This window comes from Lampetra planeri, chromosome 60 (assembly GCF_965212315.1).
Source record: "Lampetra planeri chromosome 60, kcLamPlan1.2.h2, whole genome shotgun sequence".
Taxonomy (NCBI): domain Eukaryota; kingdom Metazoa; phylum Chordata; class Hyperoartia; order Petromyzontiformes; family Petromyzontidae; genus Lampetra; species Lampetra planeri.
In genome coordinates, this window is record NC_136166.1 from 5,384,888 (window position 1) to 5,408,791 (window position 23,904).

General features: G+C 48.0%; 1 protein-coding gene across 1 annotated transcript in view; it reads left to right on the forward strand.

Moving 5' to 3' along the window:
- The window catches only part of LOC144736312 (periostin-like), a 124,972-nt gene that overhangs the window by 30,563 nt on the left and 70,505 nt on the right, over window positions 1–23,904 (forward strand). The window contains exon 4 of the mRNA XM_078618960.1: window positions 23,396–23,460. Coding sequence (XP_078475086.1) covers window positions 23,396–23,460 — 65 coding nt within the window. The remainder of the gene's footprint in view (window positions 1–23,395; window positions 23,461–23,904) is intronic.

The following is a 23,904-nucleotide window of genomic DNA, read 5'->3' on the forward strand; positions in this document are numbered from 1 at the left end:
GGGTTCGGATAATCGTTGGATCGCTACCTTATGTGACGAAAATTCTTCCCTGTCCGTGGGGCAACGTGATGCGCTGCGTAAATTGTTGCTGATGTATTCGGATGTGTTCAGCTCCGACGATTTGGATTTGGGACGCACATCGTTGCTTTCCCATCACATTGAGACGGGCGACGCTGCCCCTATTCGGTTAAATTCGCATCGGATGAGTCCAGCGGAGCGAGAACACGTTCGGGGAGCGGTGGAAGACATGTTGGCTGCGGACATTATATCGCCATCTAACAGCCCATGGGGCGCTCCTGTGGTCTTGGTTAAGAAAAAGGATGGCAACTTGCGATTTTGTGTCGATTTCCGGAAATTGAATAAGATATCGGTGGCAGATGCGTACCCCCTGCCGCGTATGGACGACTCCCTTGACGCATTGTCGGGGGCTAAGTTCTTTTCCACACTGGACCTCTCTTCGGGATTTTGGCAGCTTCCCCTTGACGAGTCCTCACGGGAGAAAACCGCATTCCGTACGCCGCAGGGGTTATTTCAATTCAACTGCCTCCCGATGGGATTGAATGCGGCCCCTGCTACATTTCAAAGATTGATGGAGCTCGTTTTGACGGGGTTGCAGTGGGAGACGTGTCTTATATATTTGGACGATATTATTGTGTTCAGCCGCACATTTGAGGAACATTTAACGCGGCTGGAGACAGTGTTCACGAGGATGCGCTCTGCCAATTTGAAATTCAAACCAAAGAAATGCCACCTACTGCAACGGTCCGTCCGTTATTTGGGGCACATTGTGAGTGCAGAGGGGGTGTCCACGGACCCGGAAAAGACGGCGTGTGTCCGGGAATGGCCGACTCCGGCCTCTGTAGGGGATGTTCGGCGGTTTTTGGGATTTGCCTCGTATTACCGAAGATTTGTGCCGGGGTTTGCGACGATTGCGAGGCCCTTGCATCTCCTTACGGGTAAAGGACGGAAATTTGTTTGGGGAGAGCCGGAAGAGGGGGCCTTTCGGAGTCTGCGTGATCTATTGGCTACGGCCCCGACATTGGATTATCCCGATTTTGATCGCCCTTTCATTCTTGATACGGACGCGAGTGACACAGGTATTGGGGCGGTATTATCACAGTCTAAAGGGGGCGTAGAGCGCGTCGTGGCGTATGGTAGCCGAGTCTTGTCGCCTGCGGAAACACGCTACTGTGTCACTCGTAGAGAACTTTTTGCGGTTGTTTTTTTCCTACGGCAATTTCGACCGTACCTTTACGGTCGTTCTTTTATTGTGCGTACGGATCATGCGGCCTTGCAATATGCGCTTAAAATGGACCAGCCATCGGGACAGTGGGCACGTTGGTTGGACACGCTGCAGGAATTTTCCTTCCAAATTCAACATCGGAAGGGAGTGCGCCATGCGAACGCTGACGCACTTTCTAGATTACCAGGGCGCGCCCCTTGTAAATGTGCGTCGGGGACGCATAGGTGTTCGCCGATTCTGAACCCCCCTCAGCCGCTTACGTTGGCCGTCGGGAAGTCGGATACTCCGATGGAACCGGGACCGACTGATGGGGTTTTGAATCTGCCACGGTCTGTCTGGATTCGGGAACAGATGATGGACGAGTCGTTGTTGTCCATGCGGAAGCGGTCTATGAGGGACAATGGGAGTCCGAGTTCGGCTGTGGGGCCGCGAACCGCTCTCCGAGATGGTCTGCTTATGTGGCAGGAAAGGTTCCAGGAAAGCTGGCGTGTGGTGGTACCAACGTCCTTGCGATTTGAGTTGATTAGAACTCTCCATTGTGACACACTATTGCATTTAGGGGTGCAGAAGACCTTGTTGACGTTACAACGTCATTATTTTTGGCACGGCATGGCGACAGATGTCGTAGGGCACGTGCGCGCGTGCCCTGAATGCGCCCGGCGTAAGCCGCCTAAACATCCTTACGTCGATTCAGGTGTCTCGAGTCAATGAATTGGTGGCACTGGACATATTGGGAGCCTTCCCACCATCAGCGAGGGGAAATAAATATTTGCTGGTAGGGGTTGAGTATCTCTCCCGTTGGCCGATGGCCTGGCCGTTGCCCGATCAGTCGGCCGCGGCCATCACCGACGCCTTTTTGTTTGGGTACATTATGGACAAGGGGGCGCCGGAGAGACTCCTCACGGACCAGGGCCGAAATTTCTCTTCAAAATTATTGGCTGAAGTGTGCGCAGGCCTTGGGACTAAGAAGATACGGACATCTCCATACCATCCGCAGACGGATGGTATGGTTGAGCGGCTGAACAGGACATTGTCTGCCATGCTTTGCCATACTGTGAGTGAACAGCAATCGGATTGGGATCTGCACATCCCCGGAGTGCTTTCGGCGTACAGGATGACGCCCCATGCGGCTACAGGGTATTCGCCGTTTTACCTTATGTATGGTCGGGAAAACGTGCCTCCGGTGGATGTGCAATTGGGTACTGGGGTGAAGGGACCTCGTAAACCACTCCCTGAATACATTCAGGACACGGTTCGCCGGGTTTCGGAGGCGCGGGAAAACGCCCGCGTGGCTACGGCCAAAGCCCAGGCCCGGAACGAGCGGTATGCTCGGCGGTCTGAGGGGGAGTGCCCCTGGAAGGTGGGAGACCTGGCCTGGCTCCATTGCCCGCAGGTGCGGCCGGGGACCTCTCCTAAATTGCACAAACCTTGGCATGGTCCTGTGCGCCTCATTGAGGTTCCCAATCCACAGTCGGCGCGCGTTCAGTTTGGTTCTCGCCGTTGGTTTGTTCATACGTCGCGGTTGAAACCATATGTTGCTCCCCTACGTGATGCGTCATCTCCCAATGTTGCCTTGCCGGGGTCTGTTGCTGCTGACTCTGACTCTTCCCCGCCTGCGTCCATTGATCTTGCTGGAGCGCCTGTCGTACCTGTTCCAGACAGGCCGACCGTGACACCGCGGGGGAGGAGTGGGCCTGTTCGGAGGGCGCCTGCCAGGGCTGCGGTACCTTCAAGCCCGGCGACCCTTCCGACCCCGCTGCAGGCGCATTCGCGGAATACGACCAAGACTGATTCGTCAGGGACACGAGATGTCGGTGGACTTCCAATCGCAGCAGGGGAATTACCCCCTGTCATTTCTCGTGTTCCATCGCGTCCCCGTTCTACAAGTGGGCCGCCGACCGTCCGGGACGGGCCGGCGACCCGCACTCGTTCCAAATCGCTTACGTTTCGTTGATTGTATGTTGTTATTGTTCTTGTTCTTGCCGTCGTATTTATCGCATGCTTTCGTACGTTCGTCGATGTTACTTGTGTGTTGTTCTTGTTGTTATATTGCATGCTTAGTGTCCTTTAAGGGGGAAGGTCGGTTCACCGCATTACGCTTTGGTGTTGTTCAGCCGAGGTCGGCTGGGTTTTTTCTATGGGGGAGGGTGGTGTAATGCGGGCGAAAGCGACCTTCCGGATGTGACGTCACGAGGAGGCGGAGCCAGGTGACGTGGGTGAAAGGTAGGGGGTCCTTAAGCGCGTAAACCGGAAGGAGAAGTCAGTCGGGGTGTGAATGGAAAGGTGTGGGGCCACGCGGGCGTACGAGCCGAGGGGGCACCGTCAGAAGCGGGAGCCAACCCTGGGAACAGTAGGGAGCTACTGGGAGGTGTAAAGCTGCAGACAGAGATAGGCAGTAAGGCTGTGTGTGAGGGGCAGCGAGGTGGCTGCCAAGAGTCGCAGGAGCAACGAGAAGGCGAGACAGCACGAGGCTGTCAGAGCTGCAGCAGGAACAGCCAAGGGAGCTGTGTGAGAGTACAGCAGCGGAGCTGCTGTGGGGCTGCAAGAGCGACAAGAACAGCAGCGGGGCTGCTGATGTGGACTGGAGTGACATCGGAACCAGCACAGAGAGAATAAGAGAGACAGCCGTGTGGGAACGCAGTACGGACCGAATAAAGGACACTGAGCCAGAGATCGTGATCAAGTCTTTTATTACACATACACGCCCAGATTGAGATCCCGGTTATAAAAAATTAACCCGTAAAAACAAAGTTTTTCACTATCAATCCTTTATATGCGTGGCGGCTAGAGTCCTCTCGTCCTCTGGCTTGAGATGGCTGCCACCTATGGGTCAGATGATTGCATTGCACCATTAAGCAATTGGTAATTAAATATAATATTTTTGTCCTAAAAAGTGTAAAATTTTGTATTTTTTTTTTCACGAACATTAATTGTCACGCACAACGAGTCTGTGTGGAAAATGTCAACTCAAAGGATTAAAAAATTGAGCGAGTTGAAGTCGCCGCCTTCACACCGTTGGAAAACGCGGCTCTCGTTTTCATAACTTTCAGCTTCAACCCCCTAACCCTTGCTTGGCAAACAAAGCCAAAAAAAACTGTAATTCCTTTCCATAATTTAAGATCATCCCCCCTTTCTCTTTGGCACGTGCAGTTCGCGAAGAAAACCCCGCGCGCGACTCAACGTTCAAGTGTTTAATGTTACCTGCCAGCGTTAATTGAACGCTTGCGTGACTTAAATTGCAGCTGAGTTTTGCTGCTCGGCACCTGCAGTGTTCTATGATTTATTGACCGCTATATAAAAAAACAAAAAAAAATTTCTTTCACCCAGGCCCTCGGCGGATCGTTCTTGTAAATGAGGCGGAACGTTTCTTACCTGCGTCAACAAACGTCAACAAATCAATCGAAACACCACCCAGCTCTTACACATATGAAATTTTTTTTTTACCTCAAGGGTATCCTCTCATCAACTGTGCCTTGGATCTTTCCCACACCTCGGTAACCGACCTCTGGGTGGCATCCCACTAACCGGTCCTTCCCTCCCACCACCCTGCACACAGTGTCCCATCTGATCACATTCGCAGCACGTTCCTGCCACGTTACGTTCCGAACTTTCAAGTGCTTTTGACCCTTTTTGCTCTTCTCTGACATTCTTGAAATCATCTTCTTGGTTCTTTTTTTTATTATGTTTTATTTTTATTATTTTATTATTTCCCTTCTATGTGACTTTACCGAAAGAACCAAGAAAATGAATCTCTGCAGTCACGAAAGCTTTAAATCGAAATTCTTGAAATCTTTCGCCATGCACCTGTACACAAGGCCAAGACGCATTCGTTCAAGTTCCAACTCCCTGAACTGATATACGGTTTACCGTATTCTTGTATAGGGAAATTGAGTTTTCAGGTCCATGTGGCGTACAGCCGTTTCAATAAGGGCAGAAAAAAATGTATTGTTTCTCCCTTGTGATGGGACTTTGTAGGATGAACTTTGAGATTTACAATGGCAACAACCAATAAGGTCTGAATTGGTCTGTAATAATGTAGGCACTAAGAAGGGGTTGACAGCTGTGCGTTACTCATCACAAGCAATTCATGTTGACCTCATAGCCCCGGATGTACGACTTCTGTGAGGTTATTAGTCTTTTCACGTTTCGGAGGACAAAACAAATATAACCCTCAACAAGTTCGCCCAAGTCTGTAAACGATGAGACGAAACCCATCGTGCCAGAAAAATAGCGGCCTTTTCCTGCAGCTGCTGCTGCTTTGCCAATGTGCAGTTTTGCAAGAGCGTGGGTGTGCGTTCTGCTGTACAGCAGAACGAGTCCCAGGCCCCTTGACTCCGTTTCAGTAGTGTGCATTCAAATTAGCACGTCGTGAGAACCCTGCAATATCGGGTGATCCGCTGGCTTCGATCTTCCGCAAATGAAAGGTCATGGACAACGACCATCCTGACTTTAAACGCGTCCGCCGCACACACCGTGGCGGCAGCATGAGCAGCCGATGATACGGATACCCGATGAAGATGATTTCACGCGTGGAAAATTTAAAACTCTCCAGCGGTGTGCGGTAACGACATTCACCCAGCGCAGATGGCCGATTAAAAATAGAATACAAAGGAGGAGGCATAATCACAGCAATAGACCACTCCGCTACTCGTTATGCAATGAATCTGGCTCGATCACTTCGGTGTAAAATCACAGATGTTGCTGTACAGCAGGGGTGGCCAACTTGTAATGGAACGAGAGACGTAAAGTCGCTGTCAGCTCTGCAAAGAGCCAAGCGAATATTACATTCCGTTCTCCTGTATAATACTGTGTGGTGTTTTCATTAAGTGAATTGGATACAACATGATGAATGTATTAGGGAGCGCATTTTTTCTAATAACGCGGATGTGAATTCAATATAACGCGATTGAGTGAACGAAACTACGTCGCGCCAGTAGGAATAAGCGGTCGAAGTGGCTGGCTCGGAGTAGCAACACCACACAAGGCATTGCGATGCTGCTGGATGTGCCTAGATGCGACCTACACGCCTCAATCTTTGTTCAGGCCTGCGTATACATCTAACATGTTATCGCAGCAAACTGTTATTATAACTTATCATTCTAGATTTGAAGCTTTCGTGACTGCAAGGATTCATATTCTTAGGTTTTTTCGGTAAAGTCACGTAGGTAAAACATTAAAATTAATAAAAGTAAAATAAAATAAAAATCACGACGTTTCGGAGGCAACACAAGCTTCCGTCTTCAGGTGGAACCGTCACAGCCACGACAGCTGTATCAAGTAAATGAGAGATTACAAGAGCTACCACTCCGTATATATAAGGTGAGGCTTAAGACTAGTCTTAAGCCTCACCTTACCATATTAATAAAAAGTGTACCGTACTTGGCCCTTCCCCTCTCCAACCATTATATATATACGGAGTGGTAGCTCTTGTAATCTCTCATTTACTTGATACAGCTGTCGTGGCTGTGACGGTTCCACCTGAAGACGGAAGCTTGTGTTGCCTCCGAAACGTCGTGATCTTTATTTTTTTTTTACTTTTATTAATTGTAATGTTTTACCTACGTGACTTTACCGAAACAACCTAAAAATATAACTTATCATAACGCGATTTTTCCATCACCCGGTGTTTTTCACGAACGCAACTCCTACCGCGTTTTTGGAGACCCAGACTGAATAAGGGTATAAAATATATTGGCAGTTTTCAACGCAGCACTGGAGACATTAATGATTCTTAGCTTCTGTGATAGCACGTTCCGCATTATATACCCCGTCGATAGAACCCCCTGTGGTGGATTAAGGAGCCTCTGTACCACGAGGATCAATGCTTGATCTGCTTCTCTTCTCTATCTTCATTGACGACCCGGTCGATGTCTGCGAGAATCCAGCTGTAGCTCTACGCCAGTGGTTCTTCTACTTAACCTGGGCTGCACGCTCCTCCTGGGGGTGCGTGATGCCCTTTCTGGAGAGGGGGGGGGGTGCGAGACATGGCTAGATTTTCCTTCGATGGTAAATCATCGAAACTAAGATTAAGCATGAGGCACGTAAGTACTACAACTTACTTTGTTTCATCAAAGCGACGTATTTTTAAACATTATACTTTTTCGATTTAAAGCTTCTGTCGTGAGGGATTCATCTTCTTGGTTCATTCGGTAAAGTCACGTAGAAGGGAAATAATAAAATAATAAAAATAAAACATAATAAAATAATTATATTTAAAGCTTTCGTGACTGCAGGGATTCATCTTCTTGGTTCTTTCGGTAAAGTCACGTAGAAGGGAAATAATAAAATAATAAACATAAATAAATACAATTCTCACGACGTTTCGGCCACAACGCAAGCAGCCGTCCTCAGGTGAAGAACAGCGTCTGTCGGAAAGACTCATTCAGCCGCTTTGCGGCAACATCAGCTGTGCGAAGGAGAAGAAGACGAATAAGATGAACGAGATGAAGGAGACAAAGCAGAATAAGAAGGCGAATGAGTTGATGATTAAGAAGACGGAGGGGACGAAGATGAAGAAAATAAGGAAGATAACGACGAAGATTAATGAGAAGACAGGGGAGAAGCCGAATCATGCATTTTAACCATTAGAACCTCATTTGCCAGTAGCAAAATATGATAATTTGTTTTTTTTTACCATTTTATCTGGCAACAAAAAAAAGGTGTCAGTTTGGTTGCCAGATAAAAGGGTAAAAAAACTATTATCATATTTTGCTACTGGCAAATGAGGTTCCAATGGTGTAAATGCTTGCGCCGAGCTCTCATACTCTGATGGTGCATTGTCTTTGAGTTGTGCGCCTTTTGGCGTCATCTGGTCCAACACCATGTGAGACTAGGCTCTAAGGAAAGCTGTCTCGGGTGTGGACCAATCAACTTCAAGGACAGTGCATACATTATCAGAGTTGTGTTTTTTGTTTGCATTATGACTGCAGGTATTGTGGTCAATGCAAACATGACTCCTTGTAAAAAAGGTGTCAGTTTTGTTGCCAGATAAAAGGGTAAAACAACTATTATCATGCATTTTAACTCAATTTTTTCTGAAAAAATTGTCCACAGTCGCTTTACCTACCGACACGCCATCCTGCAGAATCAGAATCTTTATTCTAGACTACAGGAGGAGGAATTCGATGAGCTACAAAGCTCTTTGTTCACAGATGTCCAGGGTGGTCAGCGAGTTACAACAGCAAGCACGATACAAAAACACGATGGGAGTGTAAAGCATAGGAAAGTTAAGCAAGTCACTAACCATAAATAAATAATAACTTCATTATATCAGTCCGATTTATGAACATTGGACAAAGCAACAGCAACATCAACAAAGTTCCTTAGCACACCAAGATAACACAGCACAGCAGTGGTCCTTCAAATCTAAAGGCCACATTAACATCGAACAATCAGTACACGGGTGATGATCAAAGTTACAAATCACATTGGCAAATGTCACTGTATCCAGCAATAATCTTCTGTAGCCATCACATATCTTCTACATTAGCGGCCACGCAAGCCTGAAGCAGATCCTGTTAAGCCACTTGTTCCAGCTGCTGCCTTCCTCCCGATGTTGTCCATCTCTTAAACCACGGTGGCTAGGAGATGTTAACTACCTCGCCTGGTGTACAGGAGGTCGTGGGTTCGATCCCGACCCTGACGCCTGCTGTATATTTGGAGTTTGCGTGTCTCTCTCTCATCACCATCACGGTGGCTAGGAGATGTTAACTACCTCGCCTGGTATACAGGAGGTCGTGGGTTCGATCCCGACCCTCACGCCTGCTGTATATTTGGAGTCTGCGTGTCTCTCTCTCTCTCATCATCATCACGGTGGCTAGGAGATGTTAACTACCTCGCCTGGTCTACAGGAGGGCGTGGGTTCGATCCCGACCCTGACGCCTGCTGTATATTTGGAGTTTGCGTGTCTCTCTCTCATCATCATCACGATGGCTAGGAGATGTTAACTACCTCGCCTGGTATACAGGAAGTCGTGGGTTCGATCCCGACCCTGACGTTCGCTGTACATTCGGAATTTGATTGTTCTCTCTTTCCCTGCGTGGATTTTTCTCTGGGTCCCTCCGGTTTTTCATCCTTTGACTGCTTCATAATAAAACATTTTTATAGCTTTGATTGTTTTTTTATTGATGGTTTGTGTTCCTGGACAAACCTGCGCTGAGTAATAACAAACAAACAAACAACTCAATGCATACATTCGTTTGAAAACGAATTTCTTTAGAACTGATTTTTGCGTTAAGTTTGTTGTCCATCCCCCCCGAACCTCCGATTGGCGCGGTTGGCTACATATGGTGCGAAAGAAGTTCAACAAACATACATAAATAGACTCACACAAAGACCCATAAACTCACACAGAGACCCATAGACTCACACAGAGACCCATAGACTCACACAGAGACTCATAGACTCACACAGAGACCCATAGGCGCACACAGAGACCCATAGATTCACACAGAGACCCATAGACTCACACAGAGACCCATAGACTCACACAAAAACCCATAGACTCACACAAAGACCCATATATTCACAAAGAGACCCATAGACTCACACAGAGACCCATAAATTCACACAGAGATCTATAGACTCACGATGAGGCCTATAGACTCACATAGAGACCCATAGACTCACGCATAGACCCATATAACTCACACAGAGACCCACAGATTCACACAGAGACCCATAGACTCCAATAGAGACCCATATACTCACACAGAGACCCATAGACTCACGCTGAGACCCATATTCTCACACAGAGACCCATAGACTCACACATAGACCCATAGACTCACACATAGACCCATAGACTCACACAGAGAACCATAGACTCACACAGAGACCCATAGACTCCAACAGAGACCCATATACTCACACAGAGACCCATAGACTCGCACAGAGACCCATAGATTCACACAGAGAACCATAGACTCACACAGAGACCAATAGACTCACACAGAGACCCATAGACTCACACAGAGACCCATAGATTCACACAGAGACCCATAGACTCACACAGAGACCCATAGACTCACACAGAGACCCATAGACTCACACAGAGACCCATAGACTCACACAGAGACCCATAGACTCAGACATAGACTCACACAGAGACCCATAGACTCACACAGAGACCCATAGACTCACACAGAGACCCATAGACTCAGACATAGACTCACACAGAGACCCATAGACTCACACAGAGACCCATAGACTCAGACATAGACTCACACAGAGACCCATAGACTCACACAGAGACCCATAGACTCAGACATAGACTCACACAGAGACCCATAGACTCACACAGAGACCCATAGACTCACACAGAGACCCATAGACTCACACAGAGACCCATAGACTCAGACATAGACTCACACAGAGACCCATAGACTCACACAGAGACCCATAGACTCAGACATAGACTCACACAGAAACCCATAGACTCACACAGAGACCCATAGACTCAGACATAGACTCACACAGAGACCCATATTCTCACACAGAGACCCATAGATTCACACAGAGAACCATAGACTCACACAGAGACCAATAGACTCACACAGAGACTCATAGACTCACACAGAGACCCATAGATTCACACAGAGACCCATAGACTCACACAGAGACCCATAGACTCACACAGAGACCCATAGACTCACACAGAGACCCATAGACTCACACAGAGACCCATAGACTCACACAGAGACCCATAGACTCACACAGAGACCCATAGACTCAGACATAGACTCACACAGAGACCCATAGACTCACACAGAGACCCATAGACTCAGACAGAGACCCATAGACTCAGACATAGACTCACACAGAGACCCATAGGCGCACACAGAGACCCATAGATTCACACAGAGACCCATAGACTCACACAGAGACCCATAGACTCACACAGAGACCCATAGACTCACACAGAGACCCATAGACTCACACAGAGACCCATAGACTCACACAGAGACCCATAGACTCAGACATAGACTCACACAGAGACCCATAGACTCACACAGAGACCCATAGACTCAGACATAGACTCACACAGAGACCCATAGACTCACACAGAGACCCATAGACTCACACAGAGACCCATAGACTCACACAGAGACCCATAGACTCAGACATAGACTCACACAGAGACCCATAGACTCACACAGAGACCCATAGACTCAGACATAGACTCACACAGAAACCCATAGACTCACACAGAGACCCATAGACTCAGACATAGACTCACACAGAGACCCATATTCTCACACAGAGACCCATAGATTCACACAGAGAACCATAGACTCACACAGAGACCAATAGACTCACACAGAGACTCATAGACTCACACAGAGACCCATAGATTCACACAGAGACCCATAGACTCACACAGAGACCCATAGACTCACACAGAGACCCATAGACTCACACAGAGACCCATAGACTCACACAGAGACCCATAGACTCACACAGAGACCCATAGACTCACACAGAGACCCATAGACTCAGACATAGACTCACACAGAGACCCATAGACTCACACAGAGACCCATAGACTCAGACAGAGACCCATAGACTCAGACATAGACTCACACAGAGACCCATAGGCGCACACAGAGACCCATAGATTCACACAGAGACCCATAGACTCACACAGAGACCCATAGACTCACACAGAGACCCATAGACTCACACAGAGACCCATAGACTCACACAGAGACCCATAGACTCACACAGAGACCCATAGACTCACACAGAGACCCATAGACTCACACAGAGACCCATAGACTCACAAAGAGACCCATAGACTCACACAGAGACCCATAGACTCAGACAGAGACCCATAGACTCAGACATAGACTCACACAGAGACCCATAGGCGCACACAGAGACCCATAGATTCACACAGAGACCCATAGACTCACACAGAGACCCATAGACTCACACAGAGACCCATAGACTCACACAGAGACCCATAGACTCACACAGAGACCCATAGACTCACACAGAGACCCATAGACTCACACAGAGACCCATAGACTCACACAGAGACCCATAGACTCACACAGAGACCCATAGACTCACAAAGAGACCCATAGACTCACACAGAGACCCATAGACTCACACAGAGACCCATAGACTCACACAGAGACCCATAGACTCACACAGAGACCCATAGACTCACGCAGAGACCCATAGACTCACACAAAGACTCACACAGAGACCCATAGACTCACACAGAGACCCATAGACTCAGACAGAGACCCATAGACTCAGACATAGACTCACACAGAGACCCATAGGCGCACACAGAGACCCATAGATTCACACAGAGACCCATAGACTCACATAGAGACCCATAGACTCACACAGAGACCCATAGACTCACACAGAGACCCATAGACTCACACAGAGACCCATAGACTCACACAGAGACCCATAGACTCACACAGAGACCCATAGACTCACACAGAGACCCATAGACTCACACAGAGACTCACACAGAGACCCATAGACTCACACAGAGACCCATAGACTCAGACAGAGACCCATAGACTCACACAGAGACCCATAGACTCACACAGAGACCCATAGACTCAGACATAGACTCACACAGAGACCCATAGACTCACACAGAGACCCATAGACTCACACAGAGACCCATAGACTCAGACATAGACTCACACAGAGACCCATAGACTCACACAGAGACCCATAGACTCAGACATAGACTCACACAGAGACCCATAGACTCACACAGAGACCCATAGACTCAGACATAGACTCACACAGAGACCCATAGACTCACACAGAGACCCATAGACTCACACAGAGACCCATAGACTCACACAGAGACCCATAGACTCAGACATAGACTCACACAGAGACCCATAGACTCACACAGAGACCCATAGACTCAGACATAGACTCACACAGAAACCCATAGACTCACACAGAGACCCATAGACTCAGACATAGACTCACACAGAGACCCATATTCTCACACAGAGACCCATAGATTCACACAGAGAACCATAGACTCACACAGAGACCAATAGACTCACACAGAGACTCATAGACTCACACAGAGACCCATAGATTCACACAGAGACCCATAGACTCACACAGAGACCCATAGACTCACACAGAGACCCATAGACTCACACAGAGACCCATAGACTCACACAGAGACCCATAGACTCAGACATAGACTCACACAGAGACCCATAGACTCACACAGAGACCCATAGACTCAGACAGAGACCCATAGACTCAGACATAGACTCACACAGAGACCCATAGGCGCACACAGAGACCCATAGATTCACACAGAGACCCATAGACTCACACAGAGACCCATAGACTCACACAGAGACCCATAGACTCACACAGAGACCCATAGACTCACACAGAGACCCATAGACTCACACAGAGACCCATAGACTCACATAGAGACCCATAGACTCACACAGAGACCCATAGACTCACACAGAGACCCATAGACTCACAAAGAGACCCATAGACTCACACAGAGACCCATAGACTCAGACAGAGACCCATAGACTCAGACATAGACTCACACAGAGACCCATAGGCGCACACAGAGACCCATAGATTCACACAGAGACCCATAGACTCACACAGAGACCCATAGACTCACACAGAGACCCATAGACTCACACAGAGACCCATAGACTCACACAGAGACCCATAGACTCACACAGAGACCCATAGACTCACACAGAGACCCATAGACTCACACAGAGACCCATAGACTCACACAGAGACCCATAGACTCACAAAGAGACCCATAGACTCACACAGAGACCCATCGTTTGTTATCCTGTCCCCGCACTTCCGGTTAGCACGATTGGCTATGTAGGGTGCAAAAGAAGTTCAACATACATTCGTACAACTCTGTGTGTGTGTGGCCTTCAAAATAAAAATGATATTATAGGCGACGTTTCTGGCACTTTGATCCCCTCTGTCTGCCCTCTGGATTGTGCCCCGTCTCTTCGTTGGCGAAAGTTTTCGATTCCGTCTCCTCTCCAGCGCCGCTGCTGGAGGACGCGTCTCATTTACCTCGGTCGGTGAAATCCATCACAGGAGAGATATCTTATTTGTTTTTTAATTCCCTCGCCTTTCCTGGCGATCGATTCGAGCCCGGTACGTACGCATCCCCGCCGCCGTGCGTCGCGGAGAAATGGAAAGGACAGGGGCCAAGTTTCCTCCCCATCTGGTGTTCAGCTACTGTCAGAGATGTGGACTCGAGTCATGTGACTTGGACTCGAGTCAGACTCGAGTCATGAATTTGATGACTTGCGACTCGACTTGGACTTGCATAACAATGACTTTGTCCCACAGTAGCCTACTGTCGCTGATTACCGTCCAAGCAACAAGAAGAAAAATGTCTAGCTACTTGCCGGAGGAATAAAGACAAAAACTAATTAACTTGATCTTGTTGGTTCTTTCGGTAAAGTCACGTAGAATTTCCATTCTAAAATGATAAAAATAAAGCATAATAAAAACAATAAAGTAAAATAAAACATTATAAAGTAAATAATATAATTTTTCATTCAGTTTTATTTTTTATCATTGTATTAATTCCATTCTACGTGACTTTACCGAAAGAACCAAGAAGATGAATCCCGGCAGTCACGAAAGCTTTAAATCGATAATTTACTTGAATTCCGAATCCTGATGTTTGCTGCCCCGAACTGTGTCGATCCGCTTTTTTGTGCCTGCAAAGGGGGCAGAATATATATATGTAATATATAAAATCTGCTCTTCGAGTTGAGAAAGCGGGGGACAGGAAAAGGGGGGTTCATGGAAGAGATCAGTTTTCTCTGGAAATAAGTCTGGCGTGGGGCTTAGATTATTTTCATTTTGGAAGTACCAGATGTGTCTCTATCGATCGGATATCATTTTCTTTATTTCGTGAATGAAAAAAGCCCGGAGTGAAGTTTTGCGTTCGTTCTAAGTGACACTCACAGTGATCTTGCGCACATTGCCGTGGCGCCTCTACTTAAGCTCGACTTGATTTTTGGGCTTGGCCACGCATCGATCTGGCCACATTTGTGTGGTCGCTAGGCTCACCCTCTTAAGCCTCACCTTACCATATGAACAAAAAGTGTGCTGTACTTGGCCCTTCCCCCCTCTCCAACCATTATATATACGGAGTGGTAGCTCTTGCAATCTCTCATTTACTTGATACAGCTGTCGTGGCTGTGACGGTTCCACCTGAAGACGGAAGCTTGTGTTGCGTCCGAAACGTCGTGATTTTTATTTTATTTTACTTTTATTAATTTTAATGTTTTTACCTACGTGACTTTACCGAAAAAACCTAAGAATATGGTCGCTAGCGCTTCGCCACCCGACGCGGCCGAATTCACGACGCTGTCACCCGTGCAAGCGTTTAACGGCACGCCAATTGTCACCGTTTCGGCTCGCCGACGAGTTGAAGGAACAGAGTTCTCGCAACCCGATTTCGGCAGAAGTTGAATGCGACGTTTACGCTTGAAACTGCGTCAAGCATCGTCAGGACGAGATCAAGGATGTCAAGCAAAAAATACAGGAAGTCAAACTTTCCGTGTCACCTGACACTGGGCTTCTTAACCCTTTCCTGTTCCGATGACAGACGCCTGTACGTCATCGGAATGTAACCAGAAGAAAAACACAAACATTAAATAACTTTAATCTAGATTTGAAGTTTTCGTGACTGCAGGGATCAATACTTTTTGGTTTTTACGGTAAAGTCACGTAGGTAGAAAATAAAAAAATTAAATCACGACGTTTCGATTGCAACACAAGCAACCGTCATCGGGTGGAACAGATACAGCAGGAGAACTGCTGACATAAGAGAAAGAGCTGCTGCAACAAGAGTTCATATCGTATTTTGGTGGGCTCAACCCAAGGGTAAGTGGGCGGAGCTAGAGAAGGAATTTGTACGTGAATGTAAATGTGAGAGATTAGCATGTCAATGTGAGAAGGCCCCCAGCCACCTGTACCGAGGCTCCCACAAGTCTATGCGGGAGGGCACAGAATCACGTCGAGTTATAATGAATAAATCGCATGATGATGCTGCTTTGTAATTGCAAGCGGAACGTAGCAGCACTCAAAGTGTAAATGTTGTGGGTTTACCCTCCAACACACAAGCGGTGTGCTGAAGCAGTAACTGATTGGCACGTTTTGTTTTTCCTGACAAACCTTATTACTAATTGGCTGTGTCGGGTGGTGGTGGGTTAACGACACATTTTTATATTTACGCGATATAACCCAAAACAAATGTTTATAATGAATAACTTTGGTCGCAGAAGCATCCCACTACTTGTTAGACTGAGCAAGGGCAGCAAGCGTCCTCGCAAAGTTCAAGTGGAACAGGATTCCCAGACACCGCTGGCAGAATCCCAAATTGAGTGGCCTAATTATTAACACAACAACAAAAAAACGCAATACATCCATCAATAACACTAGGTGTGTGGCCTTAAAAGAACAAAAAAATGCGTAGACATATTTGGCGATTCGAAGTGGAAAAAAAACAACCATAATAACGACGTTGACTTAAAGCTTTCGTGACAGCAGTGGTGTTGTGTTGCGATCGAAACGTCGTAGTTTTTTGTTCTTTTCTGTTCTTTTTTTTAACCTATGTACGCGACTTTACCAAAAGACCCAAGAATATAATAACGACGATGTTATTATTTCAATTCCCTTGCTCGTGCAGAGGGAATGTGAATTATTATTGACTTCTCAACATTTCTGAGAATGTATTGGTTGGACAGGCGAACAAACCGAGTAATTGTGCCTCCGTTTAAAAAAACTAAAAGACACTTACAAAAACATTAAACGGAAAGTAGGAGGGGTAGAGTTTTTCCCAGATTACCAAAAAAAACCTCAGCCGATATCTGCCCTTGGGGGTGTGCGTGTGTGTGGGGGGGGACACACACCGATTGCGTGGTTCGCCCTAAGGGCGCTGCCAATTGCTTGGCAGCAGCGAGCCTAGGTCTGCCCCTGCCTTGGGCTCGATGCCTCTGTGATTGCTCGCGAGGATCAGGGTAAGTGGCGTCCTTTCTGGGCCCCGCGTGGCTCTGACTCTCTCCGTGCGATAACGCGCCCCGGGAGTTCGCGTGCAAGATGCGCGCTCTGCCAGGTTCAGAGCACTGTGTCAATCCGCGTTCTCTACGCCGATGGTTTTTTTTTTTACAAACACAAAAATCGCCCCCCAGATAGCCATTTTTTTGGTTTCACAGACTGTTAGCGTGCATCGTTCTTCGCTCATCTTCAGAGAGGTGGAGGTGGGGTGTGGGAGAGGGCACTTTCGCTGACGAGACATCAGTCAGCGTGAGTTTTTTCCCGCCACGCCGTTTGACACCATTGGGGGTTTGGACAGCAGCAGTACGACGACGATGATGATGATGATGGCTGTGGGGGGTGGTTTTCACTCTTTGTGTATTGTCGATGGGAGCCGCACGTCAGCGGGCCGCCACAAAAGGCCACAAGGGCCGCGATGAAAGGTCACCAGGGCCACCAATAAAGACCACCAGGGCCACCAAGAAAGGTCACCAGGGCCACCACAAAAAGCCACCAGGGCCGCCACGAAAGGTTACTAGGGCCGCCACGACAGGCCACCAGGGCCACCACGAAAGGTCACCAAGGCCGCCACGAAAGGTCACCAGGGCCGCCACGACAGGCCACCAGGGCCACCACGAAAGGTCACCAGGGCCGCCATGAAAGGCCACCAGGGCCGCCATGAAAGGCCACCAGGGCCACCAAGAAAGGCCACCAGGGTGGCCACAAAACGCCACCAGGGCCACCACGAAAGGTCACCAGGGCCGCCAAGAAAGGCCACCAGGGCCGCCAGCACCACGCCCGACCGCCTTTGTCTGTCCATTGCGAATTTGTACACACCACACTCATTTGAGGCTGAGTCAACCTAGGGGATTCCCGGAACCGATTTGGATAATCGTCAGTGATGTTGGCCGTGAACGGGAATCCAACTCGTAGTGCAGCGTGCTCACCGGTGCACCTCCGTTCCTCACACTGAACAAAGAAAAAGATCCCCCGTATAGCCTAAAGAGACTGTTGGGGCAAGTGCTGTTAGCAAGCACCAATGATGCCCGGAACGGTACATGAGGAGGTGGTTAGCCCGCACCACGTCCGACGGCCTTTGTCTCACCAGTGGCGATCTATACACATCGCACCAGGTACTCATGTGAGGCTGAGTCGTCCTAGGTGAGGCCCAGGACCAGATAATCGTCACTGGTGTTGACCGTGAGTGGGAATCGAACTCGGGTCACCGGGTTCGTAGCGCAGCATAGCGCTGACCGCCGCACCACCGCTCCCCGCCTCGCACGTGCACACACACACACGTCCACGGGCTCGTCAACAAAGATAACGTGAATATGGCAAGATCTGAGCGGAAAACCATCTTCGTGGTGACACTTGAGGCTGCGCAGTGCGATACGCCGAAGAAAAACAAATCAATGAATTAAATAACGTGCGATGAACGTTAATGAAGATGCCAAGAATTGGGAAAAATGCGTGTGCCATGACTGAAAGTCAAATGATGAATGAACTCTTCTCATCCATGCATTGCAACACTTGTTATCCCCGGATTCACACGGCAAGCGTGCGGACGGTTAGCAGCTTTGATTCATAGGCCCGTCTCCATTTAGTGCAAAACATATCTATCCCAGTACCTTCTCGACGTCTATCCCAGTGCCCTCTACACCTCTATACTAGTGGTCGTGCAGCGTACAAGAGGGGGTTGGGGGAAGGGGGTGTTGGGATCCCTCTCTGCGGTGACCGTCTGTGATCACGCGACCAGCACCTTTGTGCAACCCACGGTTGAATAAAATATCTGGGAGGAATGTAATAACAGCGACATCAACAAACTCCCTTTGCTTAACTCAATGCCTTGCAGGTCGCGTCTGCGAGTAAAGGCAATTACCGTGAGTGTGTTCTCGCCTGGTGAAATCAATGGGTGGGGGTGGCGTTGATTTATCGATTGAAGTGATCGATCACCCGATCGAGTGATCGATCATACTGATCAATGAAGCGAACGGCGCAACCATGGACTCACACTTACACCATAGACTCACACTCACACCATAGACACACACTCACACAATAGACTCACACTTACACCATAGACTCACACTCACACCATAGACTCACACTCACACAATAGACTCACACTTACACCATAGACTCACACTCACACCATAGACTCACACACCATAGACCAGGGGTCGGCAACCTACGGCTCCGGAGCCGCATGCGGCTCTTTGCGGGCTGCTTCTTGACGATATGTACGTATGTACAGTATGTACATAGATGCATTGCGGCTCTTGAAATACTGAATTTTGTACCGAATTGGAAAGAAATGGCTCTTCTTGTTATTTTGGTTGCCGACCCCTGCCATAGACTCACACTCACACCATAGACTCACACTTACACCATAAACTCACACTAAAACCAAAGACTCACACACACCATAGACTCACACTCACACCATAGACTCACACTAAAACCATAGACTCACACTCCCACCATAGACTCACACTCCCACCATAGACTCACACTTACACCATAGACTCACACTTACACCATAGACTCACACTAAAACCAAAGACTCACACTCACACCATAGACTCACACTCACACCATAGACTCACACTCACACCATAGACTCACACTCACACCATAGACTCACACTAAAACCAAAGACTCACACTCACACCATAGACTCACACTTACACCATAGACTCACACTCACACCATAGACTCACACTTACACCATAGACTCACACACACCATAGACGCCCACTCACACCATAGACTCACACTTACACCATAGGCTCACACTTACACCATAGACTCACACTCACACCATAGACTCACACTCAAACCATAGACTCACACTCACACCATAGACTCACACTAAAACCAAAGACTCACACTCACACCATAGGCTCACACTTACACCATAGACTCACACTCACACCATAGACTCACACTCACACCATAGATTCACACTTACACCATAGATTCACACTTACACCATAGACTCACACTAAAACCATAGACTCACACTTACACCATAGACTCACACTAAAACCAAAGACTCACACTTACACCATAGACTCACACTCACACCATAGACTCACACTCACACCATAGACTCACACTCACACCATAGGCTCACACTAAAACCAAAGACTCACACTCACACCATAGACTCACACTCACACCATAGACTCACACCCACACCATAGACTCACACTCACACCATAGACTCACACTCACACCATAGACTCACACACACCATAGACTCACACTCACACCATAGACACACACTCACACCATAGGCTCACACTTTCACCATAGACGCACACTCACACCATAGACTTACACTCACACCATAGACACACACTCACACCATAGACTCACACTCACACCATAGACTCACACACACCATAGACCCACACTCACACAATAGACTCACACTAAAACCAAAGACTCACACTTACACCATAGTCTCACACTCACACCATAGACTCACACTCACACGATAGACTCACACTCACACCATAGTCTCACACTCACACCATAGACTCACACTCACACCATAGACTCACACTCACACCATAGTCTCACACTCACACCATAGACTCACACTCACACCATAGACTCACGCTCACACCATAGTCTCACACTCACACCATAGACTCACACTCACACCATAGACTCACACTTACACCATAGTCTCACACTCACACCATAGGCTCACACTCACACAAAAGACTAACACTTACACCAGACTCACACTCACACCATAGACTCACACTCACACCATAGACTCACACTCACACCATAGACTCACATTCACACCATAGTCTCACACTCACACCATAGACTCACACTCACACCATAGTCTCACACTTACACCATAGACTCACACTCACACCATAGACTCACACTCACACCATAGGCTCACACTCACACCATAGACTCACACTCACACCATTGACTCACACTTACACCATAGACTCATACTCACACCATAGACTCACACTCACACCATAGACTCACACTCACAACATAGACTCACACTTACACCATAGGCTCACTTACACCATAGACTCACACTTACACCATAGACTCACACTTACACCATAGACTCACACTCACACCATAGACACACACTCACACCATAGACTCACACACACCATAGACTCACACTCACACCATAGACTCACACACACCATAGACGCACACTCACACCATAGACACACACTCACACCATAGGCTCACACTCACACCATAGACTCACACACACCATAGACCCACACTCACACCATAGACTCACACTAAAACCAAAGACTCACACTTACACCATAGTCTCACACTCACACCATAGACTCACACTCACACGATAGACTCACACTCACACCATAGTCTCACACTCACACCATAGACTCACACTCACACCATAGACTCACACTCACACCATAGACTCACACTCACACCATAGACTCACGCTCACACCATAGTCTCACACTCAAACCATAGACTCACACTCACACCATAGACTCACACTTACACCATAGTCTCACACTCACACCATAGGCTCACACTCACACAAAAGACTCACACTTACACCAGACTCACACTTACACCATAGACTCACACTCACACCATAGACTCACACTCACACCATAGACTCACACTCACACCATAGACTCACACTCACACCATAGACTCACACTCACACCATAGACTCACACTCACACCATAGACTCACACTCACACCAAAGACTCACACTCACACCATAGACTCACACTCACACCATAGACTCACACTCACACCTCACCCTCCTGCACCGCCGATTAACACGGTTGGCTGCGTACGGCGCGAAAGAAGTTCACCGTTCACTCGTGCGAACGCGCCAGCACACGGCCACGCGAAGTCCCAGAGCCTGACTCGGAGCGCTGGCCAACGTTGCCAGACACATCGCTGCTGCATCGGTCAACCGGCGTTGTGACCCCTCTCGCCACCAGCCACTCTTCCTCCAGCGCCTCCGCCACTAAAGCGCTTCAGATACACGCATTGAACGTCGGTGGAGGCTTGGCAAGCCGTGTTACAGCCGTTCCCCCTTGGCAATATCCAAAGGTTGACAGTTCCAATGGCCGGTCAACTCCGAGGCGTGATTGTTTCACCTGATGACTGTCGCTTTTGTTGCGATCGAAACGTCGTGATCGATTATTTTCTACCGACGTGACTTTACCGACAGAACCAAAGAACATGATATTATTTCACGAGAGGGTTTTTTTTTTTGCGTGTGTGTGTTAGACCGCGTAACCATAAATGTGTCGTTAAACCCGTCACCACCCGAGGCAGCCTATTCTGTAAGGGTTCGGCACGCGAATTTTGCACGTCTTGGTTACGCGGCAAACCTCGCTACAATTGGCTGTGGCAGGTGGTGGCGGGTTTAACGGCGCATTACGCGATGTGACCCAAGAAGAAAGCTGTACTCTGCACCCCTCTTGTGCTTTTGTATTGTTTGTTGTTGTAACGTTGTGACCGCGTGCCCCAAACTGGACATCTGTGGAAAAAAAAGCTTAACAGTTCTAGATTTGAAGCTTTCGTGACTGCAATGATTCATATTCTCAGGTTTTTTCGGTAAAGTCACGTAGGTAAAAACATTAAAAATTAATGAAAGTAAAATAAAACAAAACAAAAATAAAATTCACGACGTTTCGGAGGCAACACAAGTCTCCGTCATCAGGTGGGACCGTCACAGCCGAATTAGCTGCATCAAGCACTCGTTTCGGAGGCAACACAAGTCTCCGTCATCAGGTGGGACCGTCACAGCCGAATTAGCTGCATCAAGCACTTGATGAGCTAATTCATCAAGCACTTGATGCAGCTAATTCGGCTGTGACGGTCCCACCTGATGACGGAGACTTGTGTTGCCTCCGAAACGTCGTGAATTTTATTTTTGTTTTGTTTTATTTTACTTTCATTAATTTTTAATGTTCTTACCTACGTGACTTTACCGAAAAAACCTGAGAATATAGAAGCTTAACAGCTCATCTGATTCCTCCCACAGTATAAATAAACATTCTGATTCTGTTGGTTTTTTTTATCGTCTCCTTCCCCAGGATGGTGAAGTTCGAATGCTGCCCTGGATACATGAAGGTGGTAGGCGAGAAAGGCTGCCCTGCCAGTAAGTATTGGTGACGCGTTCGATCATTTCAAACCCTTTCCCCTGCCGAGACGTGACCGCAAGTTGCTTGGTTGGGTGGTGTCTCACTCACCGCTGAATCCCGGAACGCACGGGCGTCTCAGCGTTAATTTTATATAAAGAGGTACAGCTGCATCGTTGTTTTTTTTTTTAAGACACCGTTACTCACCGCAGAGAACTGTAGCGACACGACCGCCGTACTCTGCGATAGACGGCGCCGACACTGTGACACACGCCCTCCCGCATGGCCTTGTGAGAACCTCGGTACCGATAAAGTTACTTTATATATTTTTTTATTTTCTGCCGAACCGAGAAAAAAACTGATTAAGTACACGAGTGCGTATGCGTAACGCCGACGTCATCGGAATGGAAAAGGGTTAATTGCAAAACGCATGTTGCTGTGAAGAAGGGCCATTGTCTGCAACG